Below are 27,922 nucleotides of genomic sequence, written 5' to 3'. Positions count from 1 at the left end.
GTTTATAATAAGCACTGAATTCCGTTTACGGAAAATCCCGTTGCAGACAACAATTACACTGTGTAAAATGCTCTCCGCCACGAGTTATGGATCGTAAATGGGATGAATGCAGGGCGTCCGGCAATGAGACACCAATTACACCAGCTTTAGCTACTTGAATCTGGTACGGGGAACTCTGAAAGCTGGGCTTGATGGCTTCAGCGGACATCTAGAATTACCCACTCTCAGGTTACAAATGCCTTGAAGTTTGGCGGCGCAACTGTTGGCGTACACTTAGCAACAGTAGCACGGCAACAGTTGCACAGGAGGAGGCAAACGTCCTTTGGTCCATCTGGGGCCCACCTCTCCACATGGCGCATTTCCTACATTGCCCACATTTTCCTGTTTGAAAAAAACATGGGATGCTAACCAATTTTGTTTAAATCAGTTAGCACCCACCTTAAGATAAAGGGTAAAGAGACTTTACACAGGTAGATTGCATGCTAAGATGAGAAGAGCTTAATTACAAAGCCAAAAGAAAACTGCAAAAACCTAGGATGTTGTTCGGGGAACTCGCAGCGGGACAGCAAAGGAAGCCAAATCTGAATTTAAAGTTGAGCATACGAACAAATTAATGACGGAAACTCTGCCCTGCTAATGAATATTGTTACAGAAGTTTTGAGTGGGGAGAAAGAACCTCAATTTCTTCGTAACCGGGGGATGATGTCCTGAGCAGAAACTAAAACATCAGGCCAAAATTACGATGCAACGATACAACGCTCAGACAAAAAAAAAAATCCGATTCCACTGCAATCTGATTTAGCAACAGAATTAACAAGGGATTCGTGACATTAGACCTGCCAACACTATTGTGAAGTTACGGCGGGCTGCAATAAATTCTAAGTGACAGGACTGGAAAACATAACTGTGAATCTTAGTCAACCACAAGCATGGTTAAGCGCACAATGTCAGATAGGCAGCATCTGGTGCTCATTACACTGTTGCTAACAAGACAGAACTACCCACATGCAGTTGATTATTTCATCGATTGTTGTAGATATAAGAGCCATATTTAATCACTCGGATTTCTATGGTAAACTAGGTGGAGGAAAAACAAATCCAGACATCGCTACCAGATTTTTTTTTCCAGGGATAAAGTTTCAGCAGCAAGTTAATTCCTTTCTCCCCCTGAATGCAGATATGTCAAATCTCAGATGTTTAATTAATTACTTCTCAGCACAGAGGTTTATTTTACAAATCTAGAGATTACGGGCTGCCAAATGTTCAAGTTAGCTGTGTGAAAAACTTATTTGTTCCTGTCGACTTTTGGCAGAGAGTGCTTTCTGCATATTAAATTACAACCACACTAAATAACAAGTATACAAGAAAGTAGCTTTTCTTCGGGGGCACTTCCTGCACATAGAGAGAGGACATTTCAGAGTTCAGTGGCGCTGCTGGACTTCTATTCAAGTCGGACTTTATTCTGAATAGCCTGAAAAACTCTGAAAATATCTGCATTTGGGACGAGAAAACTTCAAATGATTCTGTGAATATGTCAGTTCCGGTTAGCCAGAGCTGGAAAAGCTCAAGCTATCAAACTGGTTTTACTGACAAAGATAGAGACAGAGACACAGGGGGAGGGAGAGAGAGAGAGGGGGGGAGGGAGAGAGAGAGAGAAAGGGGGAGGGAGAGAGAGAGAGAAAGGGGGAGGGAGAGAGAGAGAGAAAGGGGGAGGGAGAGAGAGAGAGAAAGGGGGAGGGAGAGAGAGAGAGAAAGGGGGAGGGAGAGAGAGAGAGAAAGGGGGAGGGAGAGAGAGAGAGAAAGGGGGAGGGAGAGAGAGAGAGAGAAAGGGGGAGGTAGAGAGAGAGAGAGAAAGGGGGAGGGAGAGAGAGAGAGAAAGGGGGAGGGAGAGAGAGAGAGAAAGGGGGAGAGAGAGAGAGAAAGGGGGAGGGAGAGAGAGAGAGAAAGGGGGAGGGAGAGAGAGAGAGAAAGGGGGAGGGAGAGAGAGAGAGAAAGGGGGAGGGAGAGAGAGAGAGAAAGGGGGAGGGAGAGAGAGAGAGAAAGGGGGAGGGAGAGAGAGAGAGAAAGGGGGAGGGAGAGAGAGAGAAAGGGGGAGGGAGAGAGAGAGAAAGGGGGAGGGAGAGAGAGAGAAAGGGGGAGGGAGAGAGAGAGAAAGGGGGAGGGAGAGAGAGAGAAAGGGGGAGGGAGAGAGAGAGAAAGGGGGAGGGAGAGAGAGAGAAAGGGGGAGGGAGAGAGAGAGAAAGGGGGAGGGAGAGAGAGAGAAAGGGGGAGGGAGAGAGAGAGAAAGGGGGAGGGAGAGAGAGAGAAAGGGGGAGGGAGAGAGAGAGAAAGGGGGAGGGAGAGAGAGAGAAAGGGGGAGGGAGAGAGAGAGAAAGGGGGAGGGAGAGAGAGAGAAAGGGGGAGGGAGAGAGAGAGAGAAGGGGGAGGGAGAGAGAGAGAGAAGGGGGGAGGGAGAGAGAGAGAAGGGGGGAGGAGAGAGAGAGAGAAAGGGGGAGGGAGAGAGAGAGAGAAAGGGGGAGGGAGAGAGAGAGAGAAAGGGGGAGGGAGAGAGAGAGAGAAAGGGGGAGGGAGAGAGAGAGAGAAAGGGGGAGGGAGAGAGAGAGAAAGGGAGAGAGGGAGAAGGGGAGAGATGGACATATTCAAAACAGTGTGGGGAAATTGATTATTGGAGGACTAAAACTCCAGTAAGGGAATGACTCTGGGAGAGTGAAACTACCCATTGACTCCAAATCCAGCCAGAAAGGATTCCCCGCACACCAATACAATTCCAGGTTGTATCCATGGCTCACCTCTGTTCCATGAGGGAAGCTTTGGAGAGGGTGCTGGAAGAGGTTTACCAGGATGCTGCCTGGATTCGGGGAAATGAGGCATAAGGAGAGACTGGACAAACTCGGGTTGTTTTCTCTGGAGCAGCGGAGGCTAAGGGGAGACTTGCTGGAAGTCTATAAAATTGAGAGAGGCATCGATTGGTTTGACTGTCAGAATCTTTTTTGCCCCCAGAGTTGAATGTCTAATACCAGGGGGCACGCACTGAAGGTGAGGAGGAGGAGGAAAGCTCAAAGGAGATGTGAGGGGTGAGTTTTGCTTCTTTTTTTTTTTTACACAGAGTGGTGGGTGCCTGGAACGCGCTGCCAGGGGTGGTGGTGCAGGCAGATACAATAGGATCGATTAAGGGGCTTTTAGATAAGCACGTGAATTTGCAAGGAATCGAAGGATACATACCAAGGGCAGGCAGAAGGGATGAGTTTAATTTGGTGTCATGTTCAGCACAACATCGTGGGCCAAAGGGCCTGTTCCTGTGCTGCACTGTTCTGCGTTCGATCGGAACAACTGCAAGTCATTCAGCCCCTGTAGCCTGTTCAGTGAGCTCATTTAATGAAACCACTGCTGACCTGCAATCTAATTCCATGGGCAGCGCGATGGCACGGTGGTTAGCACTGCTGCTTCACAGCGCCAGGGACCCAGGTTCGATTCCCGGCTTGGGTCAGTGTCTGTGCGGAGTCTGCACGTTCTCCCCGTGTCTGCGTGGGTTTCCTCCGGGTGCTCCGGTTTCCTCCCACAGTCTGAGGTGCTGATTAGGGTGCACTGACCTGAACAGGCGCCGGGGTGTGGCGACTAGGGGAATTTCACAGCAACTTCATTGCAGTGTTAATGTAGGCCTTACTTGTGACTAATAAATAAACTTTAATATACTCACCTGCACCCCAATAGGAACATGGCTGCTCCTCAGAATATGGTTATTGCTAGAAATCTTTATAATGTGTTTGTTATATACTGTATTATAATAAAAGACTTGCCTTTTTGATTCTTTCAAGGGATGCACTGCTAACTAGCCTTGAAGAGGTCTCTGCATGCACTCACTGTTGTGCAACACTTGGTTCCTGTAACTATGGACAGCATGGTGGCACTGCTGCTTCACAGCGCCAGGGACCCGGGTTCGATTCCCAGCTTGGGTCAGTGTCTGTGCGGAGTTTGCACCTTCTCCCCGTGTCGGCGTGGCTTTCCTCCGGTTTCCTCCCACAGTCTGAAAGACGTGCTGGTTAGGGTGCATTGGCCTGAACAGGCGCCGGACTGTGGTGACTCGGGGAATTATCGCAGTAAATTCACTGCGGTGTTAATGCAAGCCTTACTTGTGACTAATAAACTTTAACTTCTTTTCCTGCCTGTCACACCAACCCCAAATTCTTTGAATTGCTTTTACTTACCTAGGGGCCTGCATTTACACCATCTCCAACATAGGTGGTGCTGTTGCCTACTTATCTTGGCACTCTCCCAGGTCCCCAGGTCCCTGTCACCATAATAAATGGAGCTTGGGACGAGCCTTTTAGACAAGGTGATATAATTTTTTTTAAACATGTTTAAAAGTAATTCTTAACCCTCTCTCCACTGTTGCCGATGCCCATCAACATGATCCAGCTGTTATTAACCTTCTTTGTTGGATCCCTTGCTTCTCAGATGAGAAATCAGAGAATCCCCACAGTGCAGAAGGAGGCCATTTGGACCATCGCGTCTGCACTGACCACAATCCCAGCCAGGCCCTATTCCCGTAACTCCACATATTTACCCGGCTAATCCCCTGACGCTAAAGGGGCATTTTAGCATGGCCAATCAACCTGACTCGCACATCTTTGGACTGTGGGAGGAAACCGGAGCACCCGGAGGAAACCCACGCACACACGGGGAGAACGTGCAGACTCCACACAGACAGTGACCTGAGGCCGGAATTGAACCCGGGTCTCTAGTGCTGTGAGGCAGCAGTGCTAACCACTGTGCCACCGTGCAGCCCTAGAGGGGATAGACTAAATCGGTTAGGATTATATTCATTGGAGTTTAGAAGAGTGAGCGGGGTTCTCAGAAACTTATAAAATTCTAACAGGGTTTGACAGGGTAGATTCAGAAAGAATGTTCCCGATGGTCCAGAACAAGGGGTCATAGTTTGAGGATGAGGGGTAAACCTTTTAGAACTGAGGTGAGGAGAAATTTCTTCACCCAGAGGATGGTGAATGTGTGGAATTCACTCCCACAGAAAGTAGTTGAGGCCAAAACGTTGTGTGATTTCAAGAAGAAATTAGATATAGCTCTTGGGGCTGAAGGGATATGGAGGAGGGGGTAGTTTTTTTTAAAACTTTAAATTTATTTGTGACACAAGTAGGCTTACACTAACACTGCAATGAAGTTACTGTGAAAATCCCCTCGTCGCCACTCTCCGGCGCCTGTTCGGGTACACTGAGGGATAATTTAGCACGGCCGATGCACCCTAACCAGCACGTCTTTCGGACTGTGGGAAGAAACCGGAGCATCCGGAGGGAACCCACGTGGACACGGGGGAGAACGTGCAAGACTCTGCACACAGTGACCCAAACCGGGAATCGAACCTGGGGCCCCTGGCACTGTGAGGCAAGCAGTGCTAACCACTGTGCCACCAGCAGGATATTGAATTTGATGATCAGCCATGATCGAAATGAATGGCGAAGCAGGCTGGAAGGGCCGCATGGCCTCCTCCTGCTCATAATTTCTGCGTTTCTGGGCTTAGTACTGGGAATCTGGCCTTGAAACAGGCAAATACTGGAAAGTGGGGAAGGAATGGATACAGGGGAAAGGGCGAAATGGGTGAAAGGGTTTGAATGTGGAATCACAGACAACGGATTCAGTGGACAAAACAGCAACAATTACATCAGATTGTTATTCAGCGTGACAGCTGAATATAGAACTGCTTCTGATAACTGAAGCAGTCTTTAGAAGAGGGGGTTAAACGTTCCGAATTAACTCCCTATTTAAATAAAGCAGCCAAACCCTTCGCATTGCAGTCACAGCTCCCACTACCTGCAAGAAAATCTATCTGTTCTCCCAGCAACAGTTCAGCCCTTCCCATAATAAACAAACGGATGAAACATTTGTATCACAAGACCATACAAAACAAGTTCAGCTGTTGCCTCCAACAAGGGAAGTGGTAGGTAGGAGCCCAGAGGCACACCTGAAGCTAAGCTCCTCCGAGCCAACCACCACGTCCACACTCGAAGAAAGTAGATCAAAGGAGCGATGGTGAGAATTTCTATCGAGTTGCTTGCTTAGGACGCAAACCCCCACCAGCAAAGGACAACAGGGCGTGCAACAAAGCATTTCTAAATGCACAGGACTGCTCTGCTTTCGTGACACAATCAGCATCGCGTTTAAAGTTAAAGTTTGTTTATTAGTCACAAGTCGGCTTCACATTCACACTGTAATGAAAAGTTACTGTGGAAAATCCCCCAGTCGCCACACTCCGGCGCCTGTTCGGGTACACCGAGGGAGAATTTAGCACAGCCAATGCACCTACCCAGCACGTCTTTCGGACTGTGGGGGGAAACCGGAGCACCCGGAGGAAACCCACGCAGACACGGGGAGAAAGTGCAAAGTCCAGACAGACGGTGACCCAAACCAGGAATCGAACCCAGGTCCCTGGTGCTGTGAGGCAGCAGTGTTAACCACCGTGCCACCACCGTTTTGCATCGCACACGCAAGCCCTTCACGAGATTCTCAACTACTCAATGGTAAATGCAGCACATAAGCACAGTACTAAATCATTCTGCTCAGGAAAGCTTCAGGTCTAATCCAGTCTTTGATGTTTTATTATCTCAGTCAATAGTTTTCATTTATATAAAGCATAGCAGAGTGCTGTACAAACACCCCGAGGCTCTTCAGGGCAGTGTTGAGGAGGAAGTGGGTGGAGCCCCACAACTGGCCCGGTCACCAGACCCTCAGGGGCCTGGGGGTGGTTGGCAAACATATCTGCTGTCTAGTGAAGCCTGGAAAACACATCCATGAGACTGAGCTCTGAAGCCTTCCAAGAAGGAATGGCCAATCACACAGCAACTAAGACCATGGGGCAAGAACAATCATTGTATTTATTCGTGTCCCAAGTCGGCTTACATTAGCACTGCAATGAAGTTACTGTGGAAATCCCCTAGTCGCCGCACACTGGTGCCTGATCAGGTACACTGAGGAAGAATTTTGCAAGGCCAATGCACCTAACCAGCATGTCATTTGGACTGCGAGGGGAAAACCCACGCAGACATGGGGAGAACGTACAGACTCCGCACAGACAGTGACCCAAGCCAGGAATTGAACCTGGGTCCCTGGCACTGTGGGGCGGCAGTGCTAACCACCGTGCCGCCCATTAATCAAGATTCGATATTTATCCCTTCACTTGTTTTCATTAGAGAGAAGGTTAAGAGGTGACTTAATAGAGGCATGCAAGATGATCAGAGGATTAGATAGGGTGGATAGTGAGAGCTTTTTTCCTCGGATGGTGTTGGCTAGCACGAGGGGACATAGCTTTAAATTGAGGGGTGAGAGATATAGGACAGATGTTAGAGGTAGGTTCTTTACTCAGAGAGTAGTAAGGGCGTGGAATACCCTGCCTGCAGCAGTAGTGGACTCGTCAACGTTGAGAGCATTCAAGTGGTTATTGGATAAACATATGGATGATATTGGAATAGTGTAGATTAGAGGGGCTTTAGATTGGTACCACTGGTCGGCGCAACATCGAGGGCCGAAGGGCCTGTACTGCGCTGTAATGTTCTATGTTCTTCACTAAGATGACGTTTCCATTCAACGTGAGTTAAGTGTTTCAAAAGGGAGGCGAGGAAACCTGGTATCGGCGAGGCAGGGTGGGGGGGTGAAGCTTTCAGGGCTTGCGATTCGGTAACCATTGTTCTGTGGATTTTAACCGTAGGACAAAAACATTCCAACAATGGCCAAGTACATAAACTCCATTTTTGTCCACAATTAACGTGTCAAAAACAGACCCAAGGAGTTGATCGTAAAGCTAAGTGGTGCTGGCAGCAACCACACACCATGAACAAAAGGTTTGTGGAAAATATTTCTCAAGCAATATTCTATAAATAGTTTGTAATCTTTCGTCTGGCCTAAGGCACAAGATGTTTTGCAGCAGTGTCCTTTTCCAGTACATTATTTCTGAACCAGTCACATGCCCGATGACGCTACAAAGCCACAACATTTAAAAAGAAATCTAGTCCATTTGGAACCATCATTTAACAGAGAGTAAAATGATGCTGAGCTGAGACACGGAACAAAACAGCTTGGACAGCAATTCTGAAAAGCAGTTTTCGCCTTTCACTCCTCTACTTAAGATGCAGACTCCTGGCAAAATATGCTATCCATCCTCCACATGGCAGGTGAGCATTACACGTGAAAACGTAGGGCGCTACGGTGGCTCAGTGGTCAGCACTGCTGTCTCTCAGCACAGTAAGTCTCACAACACCAGGTTAAAGTCCAACGGGTTCACTCACCTAAAGAAGGAGCAACACTTTGAAAGCTCGTGCTACCAAATAAACCTGTTGGACTTTAACCTGGTGTTGTGAGACTTCTTACTGTGCTTACCCCAGTCCAACGCCGACATCTCCACATCATGGCTACCATCATCTCAACGCCAGGGACTCGGGTTCGATTCCGGCCTCGGGTCACTGTCTGGGCGGAGTTTGCACATTCTCCCCGTGTCTGCGTGGGTTTCCTCCGGGTGCTCCGGTTTCCTCCCACACTCCAAAGATGTGCAGGTTAGGTGGATTAGCCATGCTAAATTGTCCCTTAGAGTCAGGGGGATTAGCAGGGTAAATGTGTGGGGTTATGGGAATAGGGCCTGGGTGGGATTGTGGTTGGTGCAGACGCGATGGGCCGAATGGCCTCCTTCTGCACTGTAGGGATTCTATGGAACTTTGACAAAATGGGCGGGGTTTTGCGGCCTCATTCAGCAAGATTGTAAAATCCCACCCGAGGCCAATGGAGATTTCTGTTCTGGGAACCTCGCCCGCCCCAGAATCAGGGCAGGCGAGGTGGTAGAGCTTCGGACAACATGTTGGAGAGCTGTTTCTCTCTGGCAAGCATCACACCCAATCCTGTTTCACATCCAATAGCCACATACATACATTTTACCAGGGAGAACACAGTAGACTTCCAGGGTTTCTGAATCCAATCCAATTCTCCACACTTCTGACCAACCCAACAGCATTGAACACTATTTATAAATTACTGACCACTCTTTCCTCAAAGACTTGCTAATCCAGCTTTGGAAAACAAGAACTGTTGGGCATGGGATTAAACTCATTGAATAAACGAGCAAACCCTTCACAATATAGAAGACGAGACTTTGGAAAGAACACCAAGGTCACGTCTGCTGAATTGGATTTCGATGGTTTCTGGAATCAGAGATGAAGGGGGGGTGGTTTATGACAGACAGATTAATACTATTTACGGCCATTAGTATTGGCAGTTCTGATCCTAACAGTTGGTTCAGCAGCTTGCAACTCAGATTCAGGGAGTGAACACAAAATCACAGGAGCGATCTCTGTGCCAATGGAAGAGCTCACCTTCCCCCACTCTCTCGTGTTCCTCTTCGTCCGAGTGCCTAATGTAGATAAAGTCCAAAGCTTGAGAATCTACCACAGTGATGGGCAACCTAGGCTAGTGAGTGGGCCGCAGGAGTGACCCTACTTATCTCAATGGGCCGCAAGATTGAAATCGGACTTGTTCACTAACCATACACCCCATGAATAAGATTAAATACATGCCACGTATTTCATCAGTTCTCAAAAATGTTAATAGAACTATCAACTTCAGAAGACAAAAGAAATATTTACGTTTTGGACACAGAGGGAGCGCAGAGCTCTCTCAGTCAATGTTGTGAGCAATCAGCACACATCTCACTTTGGGCGGTACGGTGGCAGAGTGGCCAGCACTGCTGCCTCACAGCGCCAGGCACCCAAGGTTCGATTCCTGGCTTGGGTCGCTGTCTGTGTGCAGTCTGCACGTTTCTCCCCGTGTCTGCGTGGGTTTCCTCCGGGTGTTTTGGTTTCCTCCCCGTCTGAAGGACGTGCTGGTTAGGTGCATTGACCCGAACAGGTGCCGGAGTGTGGCAACGAGAGGAATTTCACAGTAACTTCATTGCAGTGTTAATGTAAGCCTTACTGGTGACACTAATAAATAAACTTCGAACTTTTAACTTTTCCGCTTACTTTACACGCGAATCACTTCAGTCATACTGGTAGGAAAAAAAACACGGACGGGAGCATTCCCTGGACATATTCTCTTCCATCTTCTTCCGTCGGGTAAAAGGGTACAGTAAAAACTACTTGCGCTATACAGACAAAGCATATCATTCAGAGTACATAGGACTCAAGAACACCTTTTTCCCTGCTGCCACCAGACTTTTGAATGGGCCTACCTTATATTAAGTTGATCTTGCTTGACATCCTAGTTATGACTAATACGATATTCTGCAACCTCTCCTTCCCTTCTCCTGTGTACTCTATGAATGGTATGCTTTGCCTGTATAGCACGCAAGTACTTTTCACTGTACCCTAATACATGTGACAATAATAAATCAAATCAAATCAGCAGAATATGGTAACCCCTGTTCTTGGGCATAGGTCAACGAACTGTCTTGTGGGGCCGCACTCAGAACCAAGATGGGCCGCATGTGGCCCTCGGACTGCAGGTTGCCCACTACTGATCTACCAGGTAACAGATCCATTTCGTCCCAAATTCCGCCCCAGTTCTGTTTAATTTTAATTCCCCCCCCCCCCCAGCAAAATGGTTTCTCAGCTCTTTGTACTTTGTCACTCAGGTCCTGGGAGAGGATTCTTTCATAAACCCACAAGTAATATCACACACACTCGACAGAACAGAACATTTTGCACTTTGGGTTCCTCATGAGTACAGAGCGAACTGCAACAAACCACCTGGGATAAACACAAGGGCGGCAGGGTGGCACAGTGGTTAGCGCTGCTGCCTCACAGCACCCAGGACTTGGGTTCAATTCCGGCCTCGGGTCACTGTCTGTGTAGAGTTTGCACCTTCTCTGCCTGGGTTCCCTCCGGGTGCTCCGGTTTCCTCCCAAAGTCCAAAGATGTGCGGGCTAGGTGGATTGGCCATGCTAAATTTTCCCTTCATGTCAGGGGAATTAGCAGGGTAAATACATGGGGTTACGGGGGTGGGATTGTTGTCAGTGCAGGCCTTGATGGGCTGAATGGCCTCTTTCTGCACTGTAGGGATTCTATGATTATGCAAACAACATTCATGAAGACCCTTCTCCCATCCACCTCTTCCCCCATTAACTCAAGCCAGCCCACAATACGAGATTGTTGTAAGCTGGGTAATTATCAGCGAGGGGTGAAGAATTCCATCCAAATATGAATAACGCAGTCTCAGCAAGTCGTACCTCCAGATGTTGGCCAAAATGAAGAATGGACTTTAGGAGATGCTATGAAAGGGCCTGCAAGGCGGCAGCACAGTAGCATGAAAGCAGCGCAGTGCCACAGTGGTTACTACTACTGCCTCTCAGCGCCAGAAACCCAGGTTTGATTCCCAGTTTGAATCACTGACCGTGCAAAGTTAGCACATTCTCCCCGTGTCTACATGGGTTTCCTCCGGGTGCTCCGGTTTCCTCCAATAGTCTGAAAGACGTGCTGGTTAGGTGCACTGGCCATGCTAAATTCTCCCGCGGTGTACCCGAACAGGCGCCGGAGTGTGGTGACTAGGGGATTTTCACAGCAACTTCATTGCAGTGCTAATGTAAGCCTACTTGCGACACTAATAAATACACTTAAAATTTAAACTTAAACAACCAGCCCACATTATCTATATTCTAATCTGTCAAAAACTGAGAAGGAATATGTTGTTTCAGATTTTTCAACTGAAGTATCTTAGAACAAGTTTATTTATTAGTCACAAGTAAGACTTACATTAACACTGCAATGAAGTTACTGTGAAATTCCCCTAGTCGCCACAGTCCGGTGCCTGTTGGGGTCAATGCACCCTAACCTGCATGTCTTTCAGAATGAGAGAAGAAACTGGAGCACCCGGACGAAACCCACACAGACACGGGGAGAATGTGCAGTCTTCGCACAGACAGTGACCCGAGGCCGGAATTGGACCCGGGATCTGGCGCTGTGAGGCAGCAGTGCTAACCACTGTGCTGCCCCCGGTAACAAGTTGCCAGGGGTACTAATGTACCAAATTTGCTGAACACACACACATCTGCTTAAATTTAAGTCTTCCTTTCACTCAATTAAACGGATTTAAAACTGCGGTTAGTCTCACCAGTGCAATATTCTTTGCCACTGTGCTGTGGCACTGTGATTTGCCTGTAGACAATAGGCTCAGATTCCAGAATGTTCTCATCATGGCGGTATCGCGTTGGCTTCTCATTGGGGGTGCCCCGGGAACGCGTTCCGCTCCTCCTCTCGAAAGTATCTATCTCCTCAAACACAGCTGCTTTGTCAAAGAGTGCTAGATTGCCTTCAAAATCAAAGTCCGTGTCAAGAATTACTTCAATTCCATCCCCAAAACATTCGTCGTCTTTATTTTTCATTGGTCCATTCTTGACTCCATTTTTCTTTGGTGTTGCTTGATTTGGAATCTTGCTGCTCGACGACCCTGAGGGGGAAACGATGAAGAGCGATATTGAGATTGGTGCGTTGAACAAATACATTTTTTCAAGGATTCAGGTCTCCCTCTCCCTTACAAGGCCCATTATACTAAGAAGTCTCTCACAACACCAGATTAAAGTCCAACAGGTTTATTTGAATCATGAGCTGCTCCTTCATCAGGTGAGTGGACGAAGGAGCAGAAGGACGTGAAGGAGCGGCGCTCCGAAAGCTCGTGATTCCAAATAAACTTGTTGGACTTTAACCTGGTGGTTGAGAGACTTCTTACTGTGCCCACGCCAGTCCAACACCGGGCATCTCCACATCAAGGCCCATTATGTATTTAATGGTTGTGTCTTTGTAACTCAGTTCGATTGCCCAATTGAATACTTAAAAACCTAAGGAACAGGAGGTGTAGCTATCCTGCTCCTCGAGCCGTCACCGCCTTTAATAAGACCACGGCTGAAGCAAAACTTACACGGGGTGTGCAAATGGATTGGGCGGGTGCTGGGAAGTAGGGAGAGGTGTGCGTGGGAGCGACAGGCAGTCAGGTCAGAGCAGAGGCGTGTGAGGAAGCTGCGAAGTTTGGGTTGCAGCAAGACCATAAGTTGGCTAAAGGAAATTTCAGGATCTGGGGATTCACCTGAAGATTTTGGGAATTATACTGAAGTTGTTTGGTTTCACACAATGCGCTATAGAAATGCAGCATTCGCTCCAATTGGTCCACGCACACGCACCATACAAGTCTTTTCCTACCCCCATTCATCTCAACATCAGCATGTTCTAATATGTTGCAATAGCCTGAAAGTACAACTGCGCTGTTAAGTGTGCATTGCGATGGAGGCTAAGCTGTTGACTTGAATGTATATTTATTAGTCACAAGTCGGCTTACATTAACACTGAAAATCCCCTAGTCACCACACTCCGGCGCCAGTTTGGGGACACGGAGGGAGAATTTAGCATGGCCAATGCGCCTAACCAGCATGTCCTTCAAACTGTGGGAGGAAACTGGAACACCCGGAGGAAACCCATGCAGACACGAGGAGAACGCGCAAACTCCACACAGACAGTAACTCATGCCGGGAATCGAACCCAAGTCCCTGGCGCCATGAGGCAGCAGTGCTAACCACTGTGCCACCATGCCACCTTGGAACGGAAGTGTATTTGCTTGGCTCAGAACTCAGTCCTCAATTGGGGCAGCTTGTACTCTGAAGTACCAAGCGACGGCTGTACTGTGACTGTGAGGCGAGTTAAGGTACGTCAGGTAGAATATTGGGGTGAAGTCTATTAGAACAATTGGCAAGGGAAACAGATAGATGACTAATAAAAAAAATCACAAAGCAAGCCTTTTTGTCAAATGAGTCATTACATTTCCGCAATTGACAGGTTCGGAAGTAACTAATTAGAAAGAGGGGAAAAAAAATGTAAACACTTAACCAACAAGGTAGAAGACTGACTGGCAGCACCGCAGACACAAGCTCAACAACCTTGATGTATAAATGAACAATATTCTCCACCTTGGACCCTGGTAGTGGCCACAGTAAAAGGTAGGTTTTAAAGAAAATGATTTTGCAGCAGTATTAAGTGATTGGGGTGGAGGAGAGTGGTTGCATTTCAGGGGTTACGGGGAGAAGGCAGGAGAATGGGGATGAGAATATCAGCTATGACTCAATGGGCCGAATGGCCTAATTCTGCTCCTATATCTTATGATCTTATGGCATGGAATACGTCTCCACAAATCAGTCCATGAATGAGGCATATTCCAGAATCAGCCAAGGACACCGGGTCATGCACGCTTGTCGAAATCTCAAAGCATAGTTCAGAACATTCCTCAATTAAGTATGTATGAGATTTATCATGATGAATGATTCGACGTATGTGTGGCTCAGATAACGTCTCCAGCTAGTTATCTGGCAACACCACGAGTGAATGTCACATGATAAATAGTCACAACGTTCCTAACAAAATCTCGGCATTGCTTCCTAGTCTCAGGAGATGAAACATGGAGATATGCCTGGAATAAACTTTCAACTAGCACTCTGCCCCCGCAGAAACATGCAGAGCATTAATATTCCACTAATACATTTTGTAAATTTCTTCCCAACAAAAAATGAATATACAGAGGTTAGGAATGCTGCAGTGACTCACCTCGGACTCTCCAAAGCCTATCCACCATCTATCTATAAGGCATAAGTCAGGAGTGTGATGGAATACTCCCCACTTGCCTGGATGGGTGCAGCTCCAACAACACTCAAGCAGCTTGACACCATCCAGGACAAAGCAGCCCCGCTTGATTTCCACCCACTTCTACAAACATTCAATTCCTCCACCACCGACGCTCAGTAGCAGCAGTGTGTACTATCTACAAGATGCACTGCAGCAATTCACTAAAGCATCTTCCCAAACCCACGATCGCTTCCATCTAGGATGACAAGGGCAGCAGATACATAGGAACACCACCACCTGCAAGTTCCCCTCCAAGCCACTCACCGTCCTGACTTGGAAATATATCGGCCACGCCTTCGCAGTCGCTGGGTCAAAATCTTGGAATTCCCTCCCTAACGGCATTGTGGGTCAACCCACAGCACGTGGACTGCAGCGATTCAAGGCGGCAGCTCACCACCACCTTCTCAAGGGCAACTCGGGATGGGCAATAAATGCTGGCCAGCCAGTGACGCCCATGTCCCACGAATTAATAAAAAAACATACAGATTCTCACCAACTTTTACAGATGCACCATAGAAAGCATCCTTTCAGGATATATCACAGCTTGGCATGGCTCTTGCACTGACCAAGACTGCAAGAAATTACAAAGGGTCATGAACGAAGCCCAGTCCATCACATATGCCGGCCTCATCCACTGACTCCATCTAACTTCCCGCTGCCTTGGAAAAGCAGCCAACATAATCAAGGACCCCACACACCCTGGACATACTCTCTTCCACCTTCTTCCGTCAGACAAAAGATACAAAAGTCTCAGGACACATAGCAACCAACTCAAGAATAGCTTCTTCCCTGCTGCCAGACTTTTGAATGGACCTACCTTATATTAAGCTGATCTTTCTCTATACCCTAGCGATGACTGTAACACTCTATTCTGCACCCTCTCCTTTTCTTCTCCCCTATGTACTCTATGAACAGTATACTTTGTCTGTATAGCACGCAACAAAATACTTTTGACTGTATCCCAATACAGGTGACAATAAATCAAATTTCATAAAATGCAACCTACTTTGGACTGTGGGGGGAAACCGGGGGCACCCGGAGGAAACCCACGCAGACACGGGGAGAATGTGCAAACTCCACACAGGCAGTGACCCGAGTCCGGAATTGAACCCGGGTCTCTGGTGCTGTGAGGTAGCAGTGCTAACCACTGCGCCACCCTCACTAAACAGATTACCTGGTCATCACCACACTGCTGTTTGTGGGATCTTGCTGTGCGTAAACTGGCTGCTGTTTTTCCTTGATTATGACACTGACTGCACTTCAAAACTACTCCAATGGTTTTAAGTACTTTTGGACATCCTGGATTGCGGAAGGCGCAGTACAAATGAAAATTTCTCTTTCACCAAGTTTACAGATGGCAGTTTATCTCCATTTTAAATTGTAGACATTCAATGCTTTACATTTCCAAACCACTTCTAAATGAGGCCAGATCGTTAAATCATAGAATCCCGACAGTGCAGAAAGAGGCCATTCAGTCCATCGAGGCCACACCAATAACAATCCCACCAATGCCCTATCCCCATCACCTCACCATTTACCCTGCTAATAATCTCCCTGGAGACTAAGGGGCAATTTAGCAAGGCCAATCCACCTAACCTGCACATCTTTGGACTGTGGGAGGAAACTGGAGCACCCGGAGGAAACCCACGCAGACACGGGGAGAACGTGCAAACTCGACACAAGGCTGGAATCGAACTGGGTTCCTGGCGCAGTGAGGCAGCAGTGCTAATCACTGTCCCACCCAATCTGCTTTCTTTAAACAGAAAATCTGTTTTCTTTACACTCCAAAAGTTGATAAAATAAACACACAGAAAAAAACCTGTGCAGCAAATTTGAGCACTGATTATTTTATTTAATCTAATTTCAATATTTTGAAACGGATTAAAGGACAATTAGTCAATATTGATATTTACACCATCTCTGCATCTCAAGCTTTTGACCATCTCAGGCTTTAATGAAAATCCCAATTTAAATCTTTTAAATCCCAATTACCTACAGATTTGTTTTTTTATCAAATATACCCAAGATATGACTGAGTTACCCACGCCGTGCGAAAAAGCCTGTTGCCTAGTTTCCCCCGTGTCTGCGTGGGCTTCCTCCGGGTGCTCTGGTTTCCTCCCACATTCGGAAAGACGGGCTGGTTGGGTGCATTGACCCCCTCTCCCCCACCTCACTGATAAATCGGCTAGACACATTGTTGGTTGCCATGCAAATCATTCATTGCTTCCCTTATCTGAATTTCACAAGACGCACCGATCAGATAAAGACGCTATTAAAAGGCGTTGTGCATAGATCTGAGGGCAGCCAGGAGATATGTGACCACTTTCTACGAGGCCTGCCTTGCAGCCATCCCAGCCTTCCCCACAGTCCCAGAGTACCTCTTAAGACCAGTCACACATCAACAAGGACTTGCAAGACTACTACAGCATCTATCCTCTTAAAAATTTCCAGTACCAACTTAACAGGAATGTTGTGAACACTGTCGCCAGCACCCTTCACACTGTTATATATAACTGTTCATTTTAACAGCCCTATTGTAGTGACTTGCCAAGTCATGTGGAATATGTACTTGAATGATAAGGTGCAAACATTTTAAAAAAGAATTCAGAAGTTATTACTTGTCGTTTTGACATGACGGTAAGTGTACACTTAAATCAATGCACACCGATTTATTGTGCAATTTTCCTCACTGTATCCCCTCAAAATGGGGCGGCACGGTGGTACAGTGGTTAGCATTGCTGCCTCACAGTGCCAGGGACCCGGGTTCGATTCCCGGCTTCAGTCACTGTCTGTGCGGAGTCTGCACATTCTCCCTGTGTCTGCATGGGTTTCCTCCGTAAGAGTTTTAACAACACCAGGTTAAAGTCCAACAGATTTCTGCAGATTAAAGTCTGCAGATTTCCACTCCATCTGACGATGGAGCAGTGCTCCAAAAGCTAATAGTATTTGCTACCAAATAAACCTGTTGGACTTTAACCTGGTGTTGTTAAAACTCTTACTGTGTTTACCCAGTCCAACGCCAGCATCTCCACATCATGGGTTTCCTCTCACAGTCCAAAAGATGCACTGGTTGAGTGAATTGGCCATGCTAAATTTGCCCTCAGTGTAGCCAAACAGGCACCGGAATATGGCGACTAGGGTTTTCACAGTAACTTCATTGCAGTGTTAATGTAAGCCTACTTGTGACACAAATAAACAAACGCTAAAATAGCATCCTCCACTAGAGGCAGGCCGGTTATCCCCATTACTTTAACTCCATGATCTACAGTTCAAAGGGCTCAATCTAAACAAAATTCCAAAAATATGTCATAATTGGGGAGGCGATGGCCTAGTGGCATTATCACCAGACTATTAATCCAGAAACTCAGCTAATGTTCTGGGGACCCGGGTTCGAATCCCGCCACGGCAGATGGTGGAATTTAAATTCAATAAATAAATCTGGAATTAAGAATCTACTGATGGCCATAAAACCATTGTCGATTGTCGGAAAAACCCATCTGGTTCACTAATGCCTTTTAGGGAAGGAAATCTGCTGTTTTTACCTGGTCTGGCTTACATGCAACTCGAGAGAACAGCTATGTGGTTGATTCTCAACTGCCTTCCAAGGGCGATTAGGGATGGGCAATAAATGCTGGCCCAGCCAGCGATGCCCATGTCCCAGAAATGAATAAAAAAGGAAAGGATCATAGAATCCCTACAGTGCAGGAGGAGGCAGTTTGGCTCAGTTACAGGGGAGGCGATGCCCAGTGATACTATCGCTAGACTATTTATCCAGAAACTCAGCTAATGTCTTGGGGACCTGGGTTCGAATCCCGCTACAGCAGCTGGTGGAATTTGAATTCAATAAAAAAGAATCTGGAATCAAGAATCTACTGATGACCATTGTAGATTGTTGGAAAAACCCATCTGGTTCACTGGACCATGTCCTTTAGGGAAGGAAATCTGCCATCCTTACCCGGTCTGGCCTACATGTGACTCCAGAGCCACAGCAATGTAGGTGACTCTCAACTGCCCCCCAATGGCAGCTAGGGAATGGGCAATAAATGCTGGCCAGCCAGCGACGCCCATGTCCCACGAATGAATAAAAAAAATTAATTCTGAATCAAATGAGCAAAAGAAAAAAAACTCAAGTCCATTATTGTAAAATCCACATGATAAATTATTGGGAGGAAAATTTACCAACCAAATTTTACTAATGGCTTTTGGAGTACTTATGTAATAATGGCCAATTAATGTGGTTTATCCTGAATGGCAGAACAGCTTTTGCTTAATTTTTCACCAGTCGATGCATTTCACAGAATCTTTAATCCCTCACCAGCTTCTAGCACAAGTCACAGTCCTGGAACTCAACACAACATTTCCCCTGCTGGATTGAGTTGACAGCTACCAATCCACTGCCAGTCTTGCTTGCAACCAGATACTGTACAAAGCAAAGACATGGTCCAGTGAGTTTTCACAAAGCCGACTGTGTTTTTACAGTCAAATACTAATTACCAGGGTTTGCCCAAAAGACAAAACTCATCAACTCCCACTCCCTTTGAAGCAGTTGCACTGTTTGGTTTGAATTGAATGTCTCCAATTCAGGACTGCAAGCCAACAAGGCAACATTTAACAAGAGGACCAAAGAGGAAGGCAAAACTCAGACACAGTTTAGAAATTCTGCAGAACAAGAGCTCTGTTCAAATAGCCAAGTCTAAATGCCCTGCTGACCTCACTAAGATCAATGCATCTCAGATGACCACAGACTACAATGCAACTTCAAAGAGATGTTGGGGTAATAGTTTTACTGAGATTCTTGGACATTTAATATAACAAAATAAACAAGTTGCACGGCAGACTTTGTTCCTGCTCCTGTATTTATTCATTAGTGCACTCGAAGATTTCCAACAGATGTCACTGCATATACTGAGAATCCCACTGGGTCTCAGATGGCACGGTGGCACAGTGGCTAGCACGGTTGCCTCACAGCACCAGGACACGCATTCAATTCCGATCTTGGGTGACTGTGTGAAGTTGCCACATTCTCCCCGTGTCTGCGTGGGTTTCCTCCGGGTGCTCCAGTTTCTTCCCACAGTCCAAAGATGTGCAGGTTAAATGGATTGGCCATGCTAAATTGCCCCTAAGTGTCCAAAGGTATGTAGGTTAGGGGGATTAGTGGGGTAACTATGTGGGATTACGGGATTAAGGCCTGGGTGGGATGGTTTGTCAGAGAGTCAGTGCAGGCTTGATGGGCTGAACTGCCTCCTTCTGCACTGTAGGGATTCTATGATTCCATAACTCCTTCCCAGGCATCCAAAAAGTGTCCAACATATAAAGCAAAGCACCCTTTTGCTGCGGGTTCAAATCCCACCACGGCAGATGGTGAACTTTGAATTTAAAAAAAATCTGGAATTAAAAGCCTCATGATGACAATGAAACTTGTCCCAGCCTCAGTTTTAATCCAGTGCCAAGTCAAGGGGATCTCCAGGAGTGCAGCAACTATCATGTCATCAAACAGGGTAAGCAGCCATCGTATTCTCTCAAATAGCAAACTAGGGGCGGCATGGTGGCACAGTGGTTAGCACTGCTGCCTCACAGTGCCAGGGACCCAGGTTCGATTCCTGGCTTGGGTCACTGTCTGTGCGGAGTCTGCATGTTCTCCCCGTGTCTGCGTGGGTTTCCTCTGAGTGCTCCGGCTTGTTCCCACAGTCCAAAAGACATCCTGGTTAGGTGCATTGACCGTGCTAAATTCTCCCTCAGTGTACCCGAACAGGCGCCAGATTGTGGCAACTAGGGAATTTTCAAAGTAACTTCATTGTGGTGTTAATGTAGGCCTACTTGTGACTAATAAACTTTTAAGCAAGCTACACCAAATTTTTCACTAAATTTAACAGAGGGGGAAATAAACGATCAGGGCATGTAGGATTAAGGAAGCTGAAATGTGAAATTTAAGAGAATTTAAAATTTCAATTTGGAGAAATGTGACATTCCGCAATGATAAAATTCATTTTTCAAGGACAGTGAGGTCGTTCATCAGTAATTATGAAGTAATGTCCAGTTACACCTCATTCAACAAGATTTTAAAAACAACACTAATTGCATAACTGGATAAACATTCCTTGTTTGGGATTTCCAATCTTCATTGTGCATATGTGGACTTCAGACGTTGGTGCCAGCTTTACAACGGAAATGGTGGTGATGGTTATACTATCATTAATACTATCAGGATAGAGAGAGATTTGCCATTACATTTGTGGGTGCTAGGAATATGGTAGAGTTTTACACTTTTCCTGTATTTGTCTGTTAAGGTAACTGGAGTTTTAGTTTCACTTTGAAAGATTCCCACATTTAAATGAAGTTTCACAAGCTTTAAAGTAGGAAAGTTATGCAGTTGCCTAGTTCGGTTGAAAGAGTGTAGCCCAGAAGTAAGCAGCTTTTCACAGAGTCTGCTGGAACAGGGCATGAAGGGAGACTGGAGAAGGCAGGCCCCAAACTAAAGAATAGAAAAGTCTTAAAACCAAAGACAGGGACAGAAGGAAGTTTCAAGAAAACCTTCAAGTCAAAGGGGAAAAAACAGAAATCTAGAAAAGGGTCCTGTTAAGTGAAGTTACAAGTGGGGAATAGGGCTCTCCAAGTTAAAAGACAAGGCAGCAAAGTGCAGACCTGGGATAACATGGGCTTGTCAGAAGCCAGAGATCAGAGGAGACCCAATGGTTGGTGACTCCGTACGATAGGACTGTGAAGCAGTGGTGTTTTGTTGGAATGGTTGAGTGTGAGACACTGCATGGAAGGCAAAGCTTCAATACACGTGGCACGCCAGGGCAGAGGAACATCAAGAGGAGAGGTTGAAATCCTGGAGGTGGATCCTTGGTGAGACCACCATCAGAAGGTGTCATTTGGATGAAGATTCCAAGGCATGTTCTTTGAGAGCTGAGATTGGAAACCCTCGAGTGAAAGACAGAAATCCAGTGAGATCTGTTTGGCTCACAGTGTCAGAGGGGAATTGATGAGAAATTTGTAAATTGCTTTTGATGGCATCTGTTACTTGATTTCAGAGTGTGGTGTATCTGACCACAGGTTGCCTATGGTTTACAGAGGTTGTGTAGTTACTATGAGCATTAGAGCACACGCTAGATTTAGAAACTTGTTATCCTTGCGAATCTGTAAGCATCTGTAAAAGTATAGTTGGGGTGAAGGAGTAGTGTATTATAGCTCATCTTTTTGGGTTTAATAAACGTTTCATTCTATTGCTAAAAGCACATCAGCTAACACCAGTGACTCTGATCAGTAGCTGCCTTCCACCTTTCAAAACAAAAATAAAGGTTAAGACCTATCAAGTCGGGTTCCATCCTGGGATCGGACTTGTCTAGCAGTATCAGCTGGGGTTGCAACCCAGCTACCAAACGTGATCTAGCCATTGCTGGGCGAGTTGCAAATTCAAAGGCAGACTTTGATCTACACATCGCATTGAAGTCATGCCAGATGACGAGTAAATCAAGGGCAAATGCCTCTGCATATAGCCTTGCAGATAATATCAAGACAACCTCTCAGCCTTTTATCAGTACAACTTTAAACGGGTTAGAATGGATAATGAGGGTGTAATTTAATCATGGGGTTCATAGATCACAAGAACTTTAATTTTGCAATTCAACAACTAGCAACTGTAACGTCGTTAATCTTTGCAAACCACCCAGAATTCCATTCAGAGTATATTCCTGCTACCAAACATCTCAGACTATTGTAGAAGTTCAACACATCAGTTCATTGCATTGCTTGAGCATAGCTTTGAGGACAGGTCTCAAACAAGCACAGCCAGGGATTGCGGCACTTAGTGGAAGAGTTACTGAGCAGCCATGATAGTGTATCACGTTAGTCAAAATGTTGTTTTATTTGGGTGCTCTTTATTAAGCTTCAGGAACTTAGCATCACCAATGTAGTTACTATGGTTCATACTGTTAAATCCTTATAGCATGAGCAATCGTATAGATACTGGTCACTGCTGAGGAAAAACAAAATGGATTTAATAGGACACTTGTCTTTCTGACACCAGGCTCCCAGAATCGGCGCAGGGCAACACAGTGGCACAGTAGTTAGCACGGCCGCATCACAGCGCCAGAGACCCAGGTTTGATTCCCGGCTCGGGTCACTGTCAGTGCGGCGTCTGCAGGTTCTCCCCGTGTCTGCATGGGTTTCCTCCGGGCGCTTCGGTTTCCTCCCACAGCTCAAAAGACTTTAAACAGAATCAGACTTAAAGTTTAAACTTTATTTATTAGTCACAAGTAGGCTTACGCTCTCACTGCATTGAAGTTACTGTGAAAATCCCCAAGTCGCCACACTCCAGCTCCTGTTCGGGTACATTGAGGGAGAATTTAGCATGGCCAATTCACCTAACCTGCATGTCTTTTGGGGCGTGGGAGGAAACCGGAGTACCTGGAGGAAACCAACGCAGACACGGGGAGAACGTGCAAACTCCACAAAGACAGTGACCCAAGCCGGGAATCGAACCTGGGTCCCTGGCGCTGAGGCGCAGCAGTGCTGACCGCTGTGCCACCGTGCTGCCCTTTAAAAGACCAATAGATCTTTTTAAACCTACCCTAGGCTGCTCACAAGATAAATCAACAACTTGGATCTGTAGAAACATTTCCCCTGGCACTACATAAAGGTGCAATCTATAGGAGGGATGACAAAAGGTGTGATTGAGTTTTACTGAGTGTCTTAAAAGGAATAGGGAGGTGGAAAGATTCAGGGATTCTAGATAACAAGCATTCAAATAAATTTTCTTCAACTAAGCTGTGCAATAGAAGATTTCAATGTCAAATGACAGCAAGAAACTGAACTATTTCAATAATATCACAGATCTGTTCTGGTGCTTTGTGAGAACAGTAAGAAGTTTAACAACACCAGGTTAAAGTCCAACAGGTTTATTTGGTAGCAAAAGCCACAAGCTTTCGGAGCCTTAAGCTCCTTCTTCAGGCGAGTAGGAATTCTGTTCACAAACAGGGCACACTTAGTCATAGAGTAATACAGCACAGAAACAGGCCCTTCAGCCCATCCGGTCCATGCCAATCACGGTGCCTCCCAGCTAGTCCCAATTACCTGCGTTTGGCCCACATCCCTCCAATCCTTTCATAGAATCAGAGAATTAAAGAACAATACAGCACAGGAACAGGCCCTTCGGCCCTCCAAGCCCGCGCCGCTCCCTGGTCCAAACTAGACCAATCCCTACCAGAAAAGGAGGCAGCCATTTGGCCCATCGAGTCTGTATTGACCACAATCCCACCCAGGCCCTATCCCCGTATCCCTCATTTAACCTGCTAATCCCCCTGACATTAGGGTCAGTTTAGCGCGGCCAATGCACTTAACCCGCACATCTTTGGACCGTGGGAGAAAACCGGAGCACCCGGAGGAAACCCACACAGACACGGGGAGAATGGGACAGACTCCACACAGACAGTGACCCGAGGCCGGATCTCTGGCGGTGAGGCAGCAGTGCTAACCACTGCGCTACCGATCCATGTACTTATCCAAATGCTTTTTAAATGTTGCTATTGAACCTGCCTCAACCACTTTCTCTGGCAGCTCATTCCAAACGGGGAAGGGAGCTGTCAGACAGCCAGAGTACTTGTTTACTGTTAAACAGTACTTGGAAAATTAGATTATTAGTTCCATTTTTTCCTTTGTGGAGTCGCAGGCAACAGTCAAACTGGAATTCTAACTCACATTGGGAATGTTGTACTTTTGTTTTTGTTCAGGATCTAAATTTTAATCAACTGTTGTGCACTTCACCCGCTTTGAAGGTCTTGGTGACTAAGTAGCAGAACAATAATTGACCGTCACTCATTGTTTAAAGTTTATTTATTAGTGTCACAAGTAGGCTGGTGTTAACACTGCAATGAAGTTACTGCGAAAATCCCCCAGTCGCCACACTTTGGCGCCTGTTTGGATACACAGAGATAATTTAGCACGGCCAATGCACCCTAACCAGCACGTCTTTCGGACTGTGGGAGGAAACCGGAGCACCCGGAGGAAACCCACGCAGACACAGGGAGAACGTGAAGACAGTGACCCACGCCGGGCCAATGCACCTAACCAGCACATCTCTCGTGCTGTAAGGCAGCAGTGCTGCCACTGTGCCACGCTTGGCCTGATGGCAAAGTTCATCAAACTATCATTAGTTTTCATCAACTGCAGCAAGGTTTGTAAACTTTGGCTCGTTGATGTGTGACCAGTTGACCAGGGGTGGCACAGTGGTTAGCACTGCTGCCTCACAGCGCCAGGGACCCGGGTTCAATTCCTGGCTTGGGTCACTGTCTGTGCGGAGTTTGCACGTTACCCCATTGTCTGCGTGGCTTTCCTCCGGGTGCTCCAGTTTCCTCCCACAGTCCAGGGTTAGAGCAGGTTAGATGGATTGGCCATAATAAATTGCCCCTTAGTGTCAGGGGGACTAGCTAGGGTAAATGCATGGGGTTATGGGGATAGGGTCTGGGTGGGATTGTGGTCGGTGCAGACTCGATGGGCCGATGGTCTCCTTCTGCACTGTAGGATTCTAAGGGCCAGCTTTAGCAACAGAACCATTAACGGTTAATAGAACTGAGAACATAGTAAAAGTAGACTTTCCCTGACTTATCCCAACAAAGTCGCTTGCTTATGCCAAATTGGTGGCAGAGTGGTTAGCACTGCTGCCTCAGACCGCCAGGGACCTGGGTTCGGTTCCCGGCATGGGTCACTGTCTTCACGTTCTCCGTGTCTGCGTGGGTTTCCTCCGGGTGCTCCGGTTTCCTCCCACAGTCCGAAAGACGTGCTTGGTTAGGGTGCATTGGCCGTGCTAAATTATCTCTCAGTGTACCCGAACAGGCGCCGGAGTGTGGCGACTCGGGAATTTTCGCAGTAACTTCATTGCAGTGTTAACGTCAGCCTACTTGTGATGCTAATAAATAAAGTAAATAAATGAAATGCTGGTATCCATGGGTGACGAGCTCAAAGCCGCCGCTTCCATGCAAGCCCAGAGAACAACTTTAAGTAGGCGATTTGATGGAGAGTGCCAAACAAAACATACCTTCAGACACGACATCATGTGTCAGCAACATTCCAAAGCACTTCATTAGCAATAAATCAATGTGATACTTGTACAGAAATGTGACAGCCAATTTGTGCATGACAAGGTGTTATCAACAAAAATAGGATGATCAGTTAACAAGTATTTCATTGCGTTGTTTAGGAAAGAAGGTTGCCCAAGAAACCAAGAGAACTCCCAGCCCTTCGGATACAACCACAGCAACCATCTCACAGGCAGACTAGGCCTCAGCCTAGTCATTTAACCTTAACATTCACATACATAATCCAAAGGACATCAACTCAACAGTGCATCACTCCGTCACGGTGTTGGTTGGTTTGTCAATCTACCTTACACTCTGGATTTTTTTTTTTTGGTACCTTTTGGTATTTTATTCATAATCAAAAAAGCCAATTCAAATAAGGTCCAATTATGGAGTTTGCACGTTCTCCCCGTGTCTGCGTGGGTTTCCTCCGGGCGCTCCGGTTTCCTCCCACACTCCAAAGATGCGTGGCTTGGGTGGATTGACCATGCTAAATCACCCTTTGGTGTCTGGGGGATTGACAGGGTAAATATGTAGGGTGATGGAGTTGGGGCCCAGATGGGATTGTTGTCAGTGCAGGCTCAATGGGTCAAATGGCTTCCTTTTGCACTGTAGGAATTCTATGGTCCCCACATAAGGCACAAACCAACTCCAAGCTGACAAGACAAAGATAGTAAGGAGTCTAACAACACCAGGTTAAAGTCCAACAGGTTTATTTGGTAGCAATCGCCACTAGCTTTTGCTACCAAATAAACCTGTTGGACTTTAACCTGGTGTTGTTAGACTCCTTACGGTGTTTGCCCCAGTTCAACGCCGGCATCTCCACATCAAGACAAAGATATTCATCCCATCTTGGGTTCAGTCAAACAAGATCCAAGTTGACGAGATGAGGCATTGCACCCCTCTCCTGGGCTTGATCTAACATAGAAAATAGGAGCAGGAGGCGGCCAGTTGGCCCTTCGAGCCTGCTCCGCCATTCATTACGATCATGGCTGATCGTCCAACACTTCACCTTGGCCAAAAGGCTGAGATGGCTTTGAAAAATTGCATCAGGTGAAGCTTCGGTTTCACCTCATTGGCTATCCTGGCCCCTTACCCTAGCCTAGCCTGGCCAAACCACGATTGTGGGCGTCAACACACCCCAAGTGCAATGGGTTAGCCAAGTCCCCTACCCGATCGGGTTTCACTCCTGCCAGGTAATTTGCTGCCGATAAATTCTGATTGGAAAGTCAAAGGTGCCGTCAACTGAGGAAATTAGCGCATGCGTCAGGAAGCTGCATGAGCAAGACACAAGTAGCGTGCTGAAGCCACAGTGCATCATAGAGATTGAATGATAAATATGAAAGTTGAGTGCACAGGTGTGTAAGATCATTCATATTTGGAACGATGCCAGCATTGGAAGACTTCAATGCAACAATGTTATCCTTAATACTTATAAATCACTTAAGCCATTCAGCAAACCTGTGTTCATCTGCACTTAAATAGTTTATGGCAGGGGTGGGTTTCCTGAAAGCACAATGCATGGGGTTATGGGGATTGGGTCTGGGTGGGCTCCAAAGCCATAATGTTTATGATTTCCTTGGCTGATAACAGATAGTCAAGTATATTATTGGAGCCTAACTATATACACGCAAATCAAATACTTTGAGGTCATTAATGATCGCTAAATGGCAAGGTAAAGGAGGGTTCGTGCAAATGGACAACCATCCTGAACCATTAAGTTTAAAAGTTTGAAGTTTACTGTCACAAGTAGGCTGACATTAACACTACAATTAAGTTATTGTGAAAATCCCCTAGTTGCCACACTCTGGCACTTGTTCGGGTACACTGAGGGAGAATTGAGCATGGCCAGTGCGCCCAACCAGCATTCCTCTGGGAGGAAACCCACGCAGACACGGGGAGAAAGTGCAAACTCCGCACAGACAGTGACCCAAGCCGGGAATCGAAACCGCGTCCCTGGCGCTGTGAGGCAGCAGCGCTAACCACCGTACCACTGTCACCCCAGGGTTAAATGATGTTTCCATAGCACAGTGTCACGCCCAAGAATAGCTTGCCATTCAAGGTTTAATGAAAAGTATAAAACTTTTGGTACTTTGTTCTATGTTTTTTTAAAGAGATTTATAAAAGGAAAACAAACGTGTAATTTTCCCCCCACTTACATTCATCTGCAATTATCAGTCAGCATTTTATGACTGCAAT

General features: G+C 46.6%; 1 protein-coding gene and 1 long non-coding RNA gene across 4 annotated transcripts in view; one reads left to right on the top strand and one right to left on the bottom strand.

The window, feature by feature from the left end:
• edc3 (enhancer of mRNA decapping 3 homolog (S. cerevisiae)) overlaps positions 1-27,922 on the bottom strand; it is a 136,374-nt gene that overhangs the window by 60,173 nt on the left and 48,279 nt on the right. For both annotated transcript variants that reach the window (XM_078200015.1, XM_078200016.1), the window contains one exon: positions 12,097-12,432. In XM_078200015.1, the coding sequence (XP_078056141.1) occupies positions 12,097-12,432 (336 nt within the window). The remainder of the gene's footprint in view (positions 1-12,096; positions 12,433-27,922) is intronic.
• Positions 7,717-26,082, top strand: LOC144480536 (uncharacterized). 2 transcript variants are annotated; one of them, XR_013495683.1, is made up of 3 exons: positions 7,717-7,847; positions 13,809-13,969; positions 25,846-26,082. It is a non-coding gene; the product is annotated as an uncharacterized LOC144480536 (long non-coding RNA). The 2 variants fall into 2 exon arrangements; XR_013495682.1 differs by lacking the exon at positions 7,717-7,847 and adding an exon at positions 8,066-8,177.

Source organism: Mustelus asterias, chromosome 29 (genome assembly GCF_964213995.1).
Source record: "Mustelus asterias chromosome 29, sMusAst1.hap1.1, whole genome shotgun sequence".
Classification (NCBI taxonomy): Eukaryota; Metazoa; Chordata; class Chondrichthyes; order Carcharhiniformes; family Triakidae; genus Mustelus; species Mustelus asterias.
This window is presented reverse-complemented; position numbering and strand designations above follow the sequence as displayed.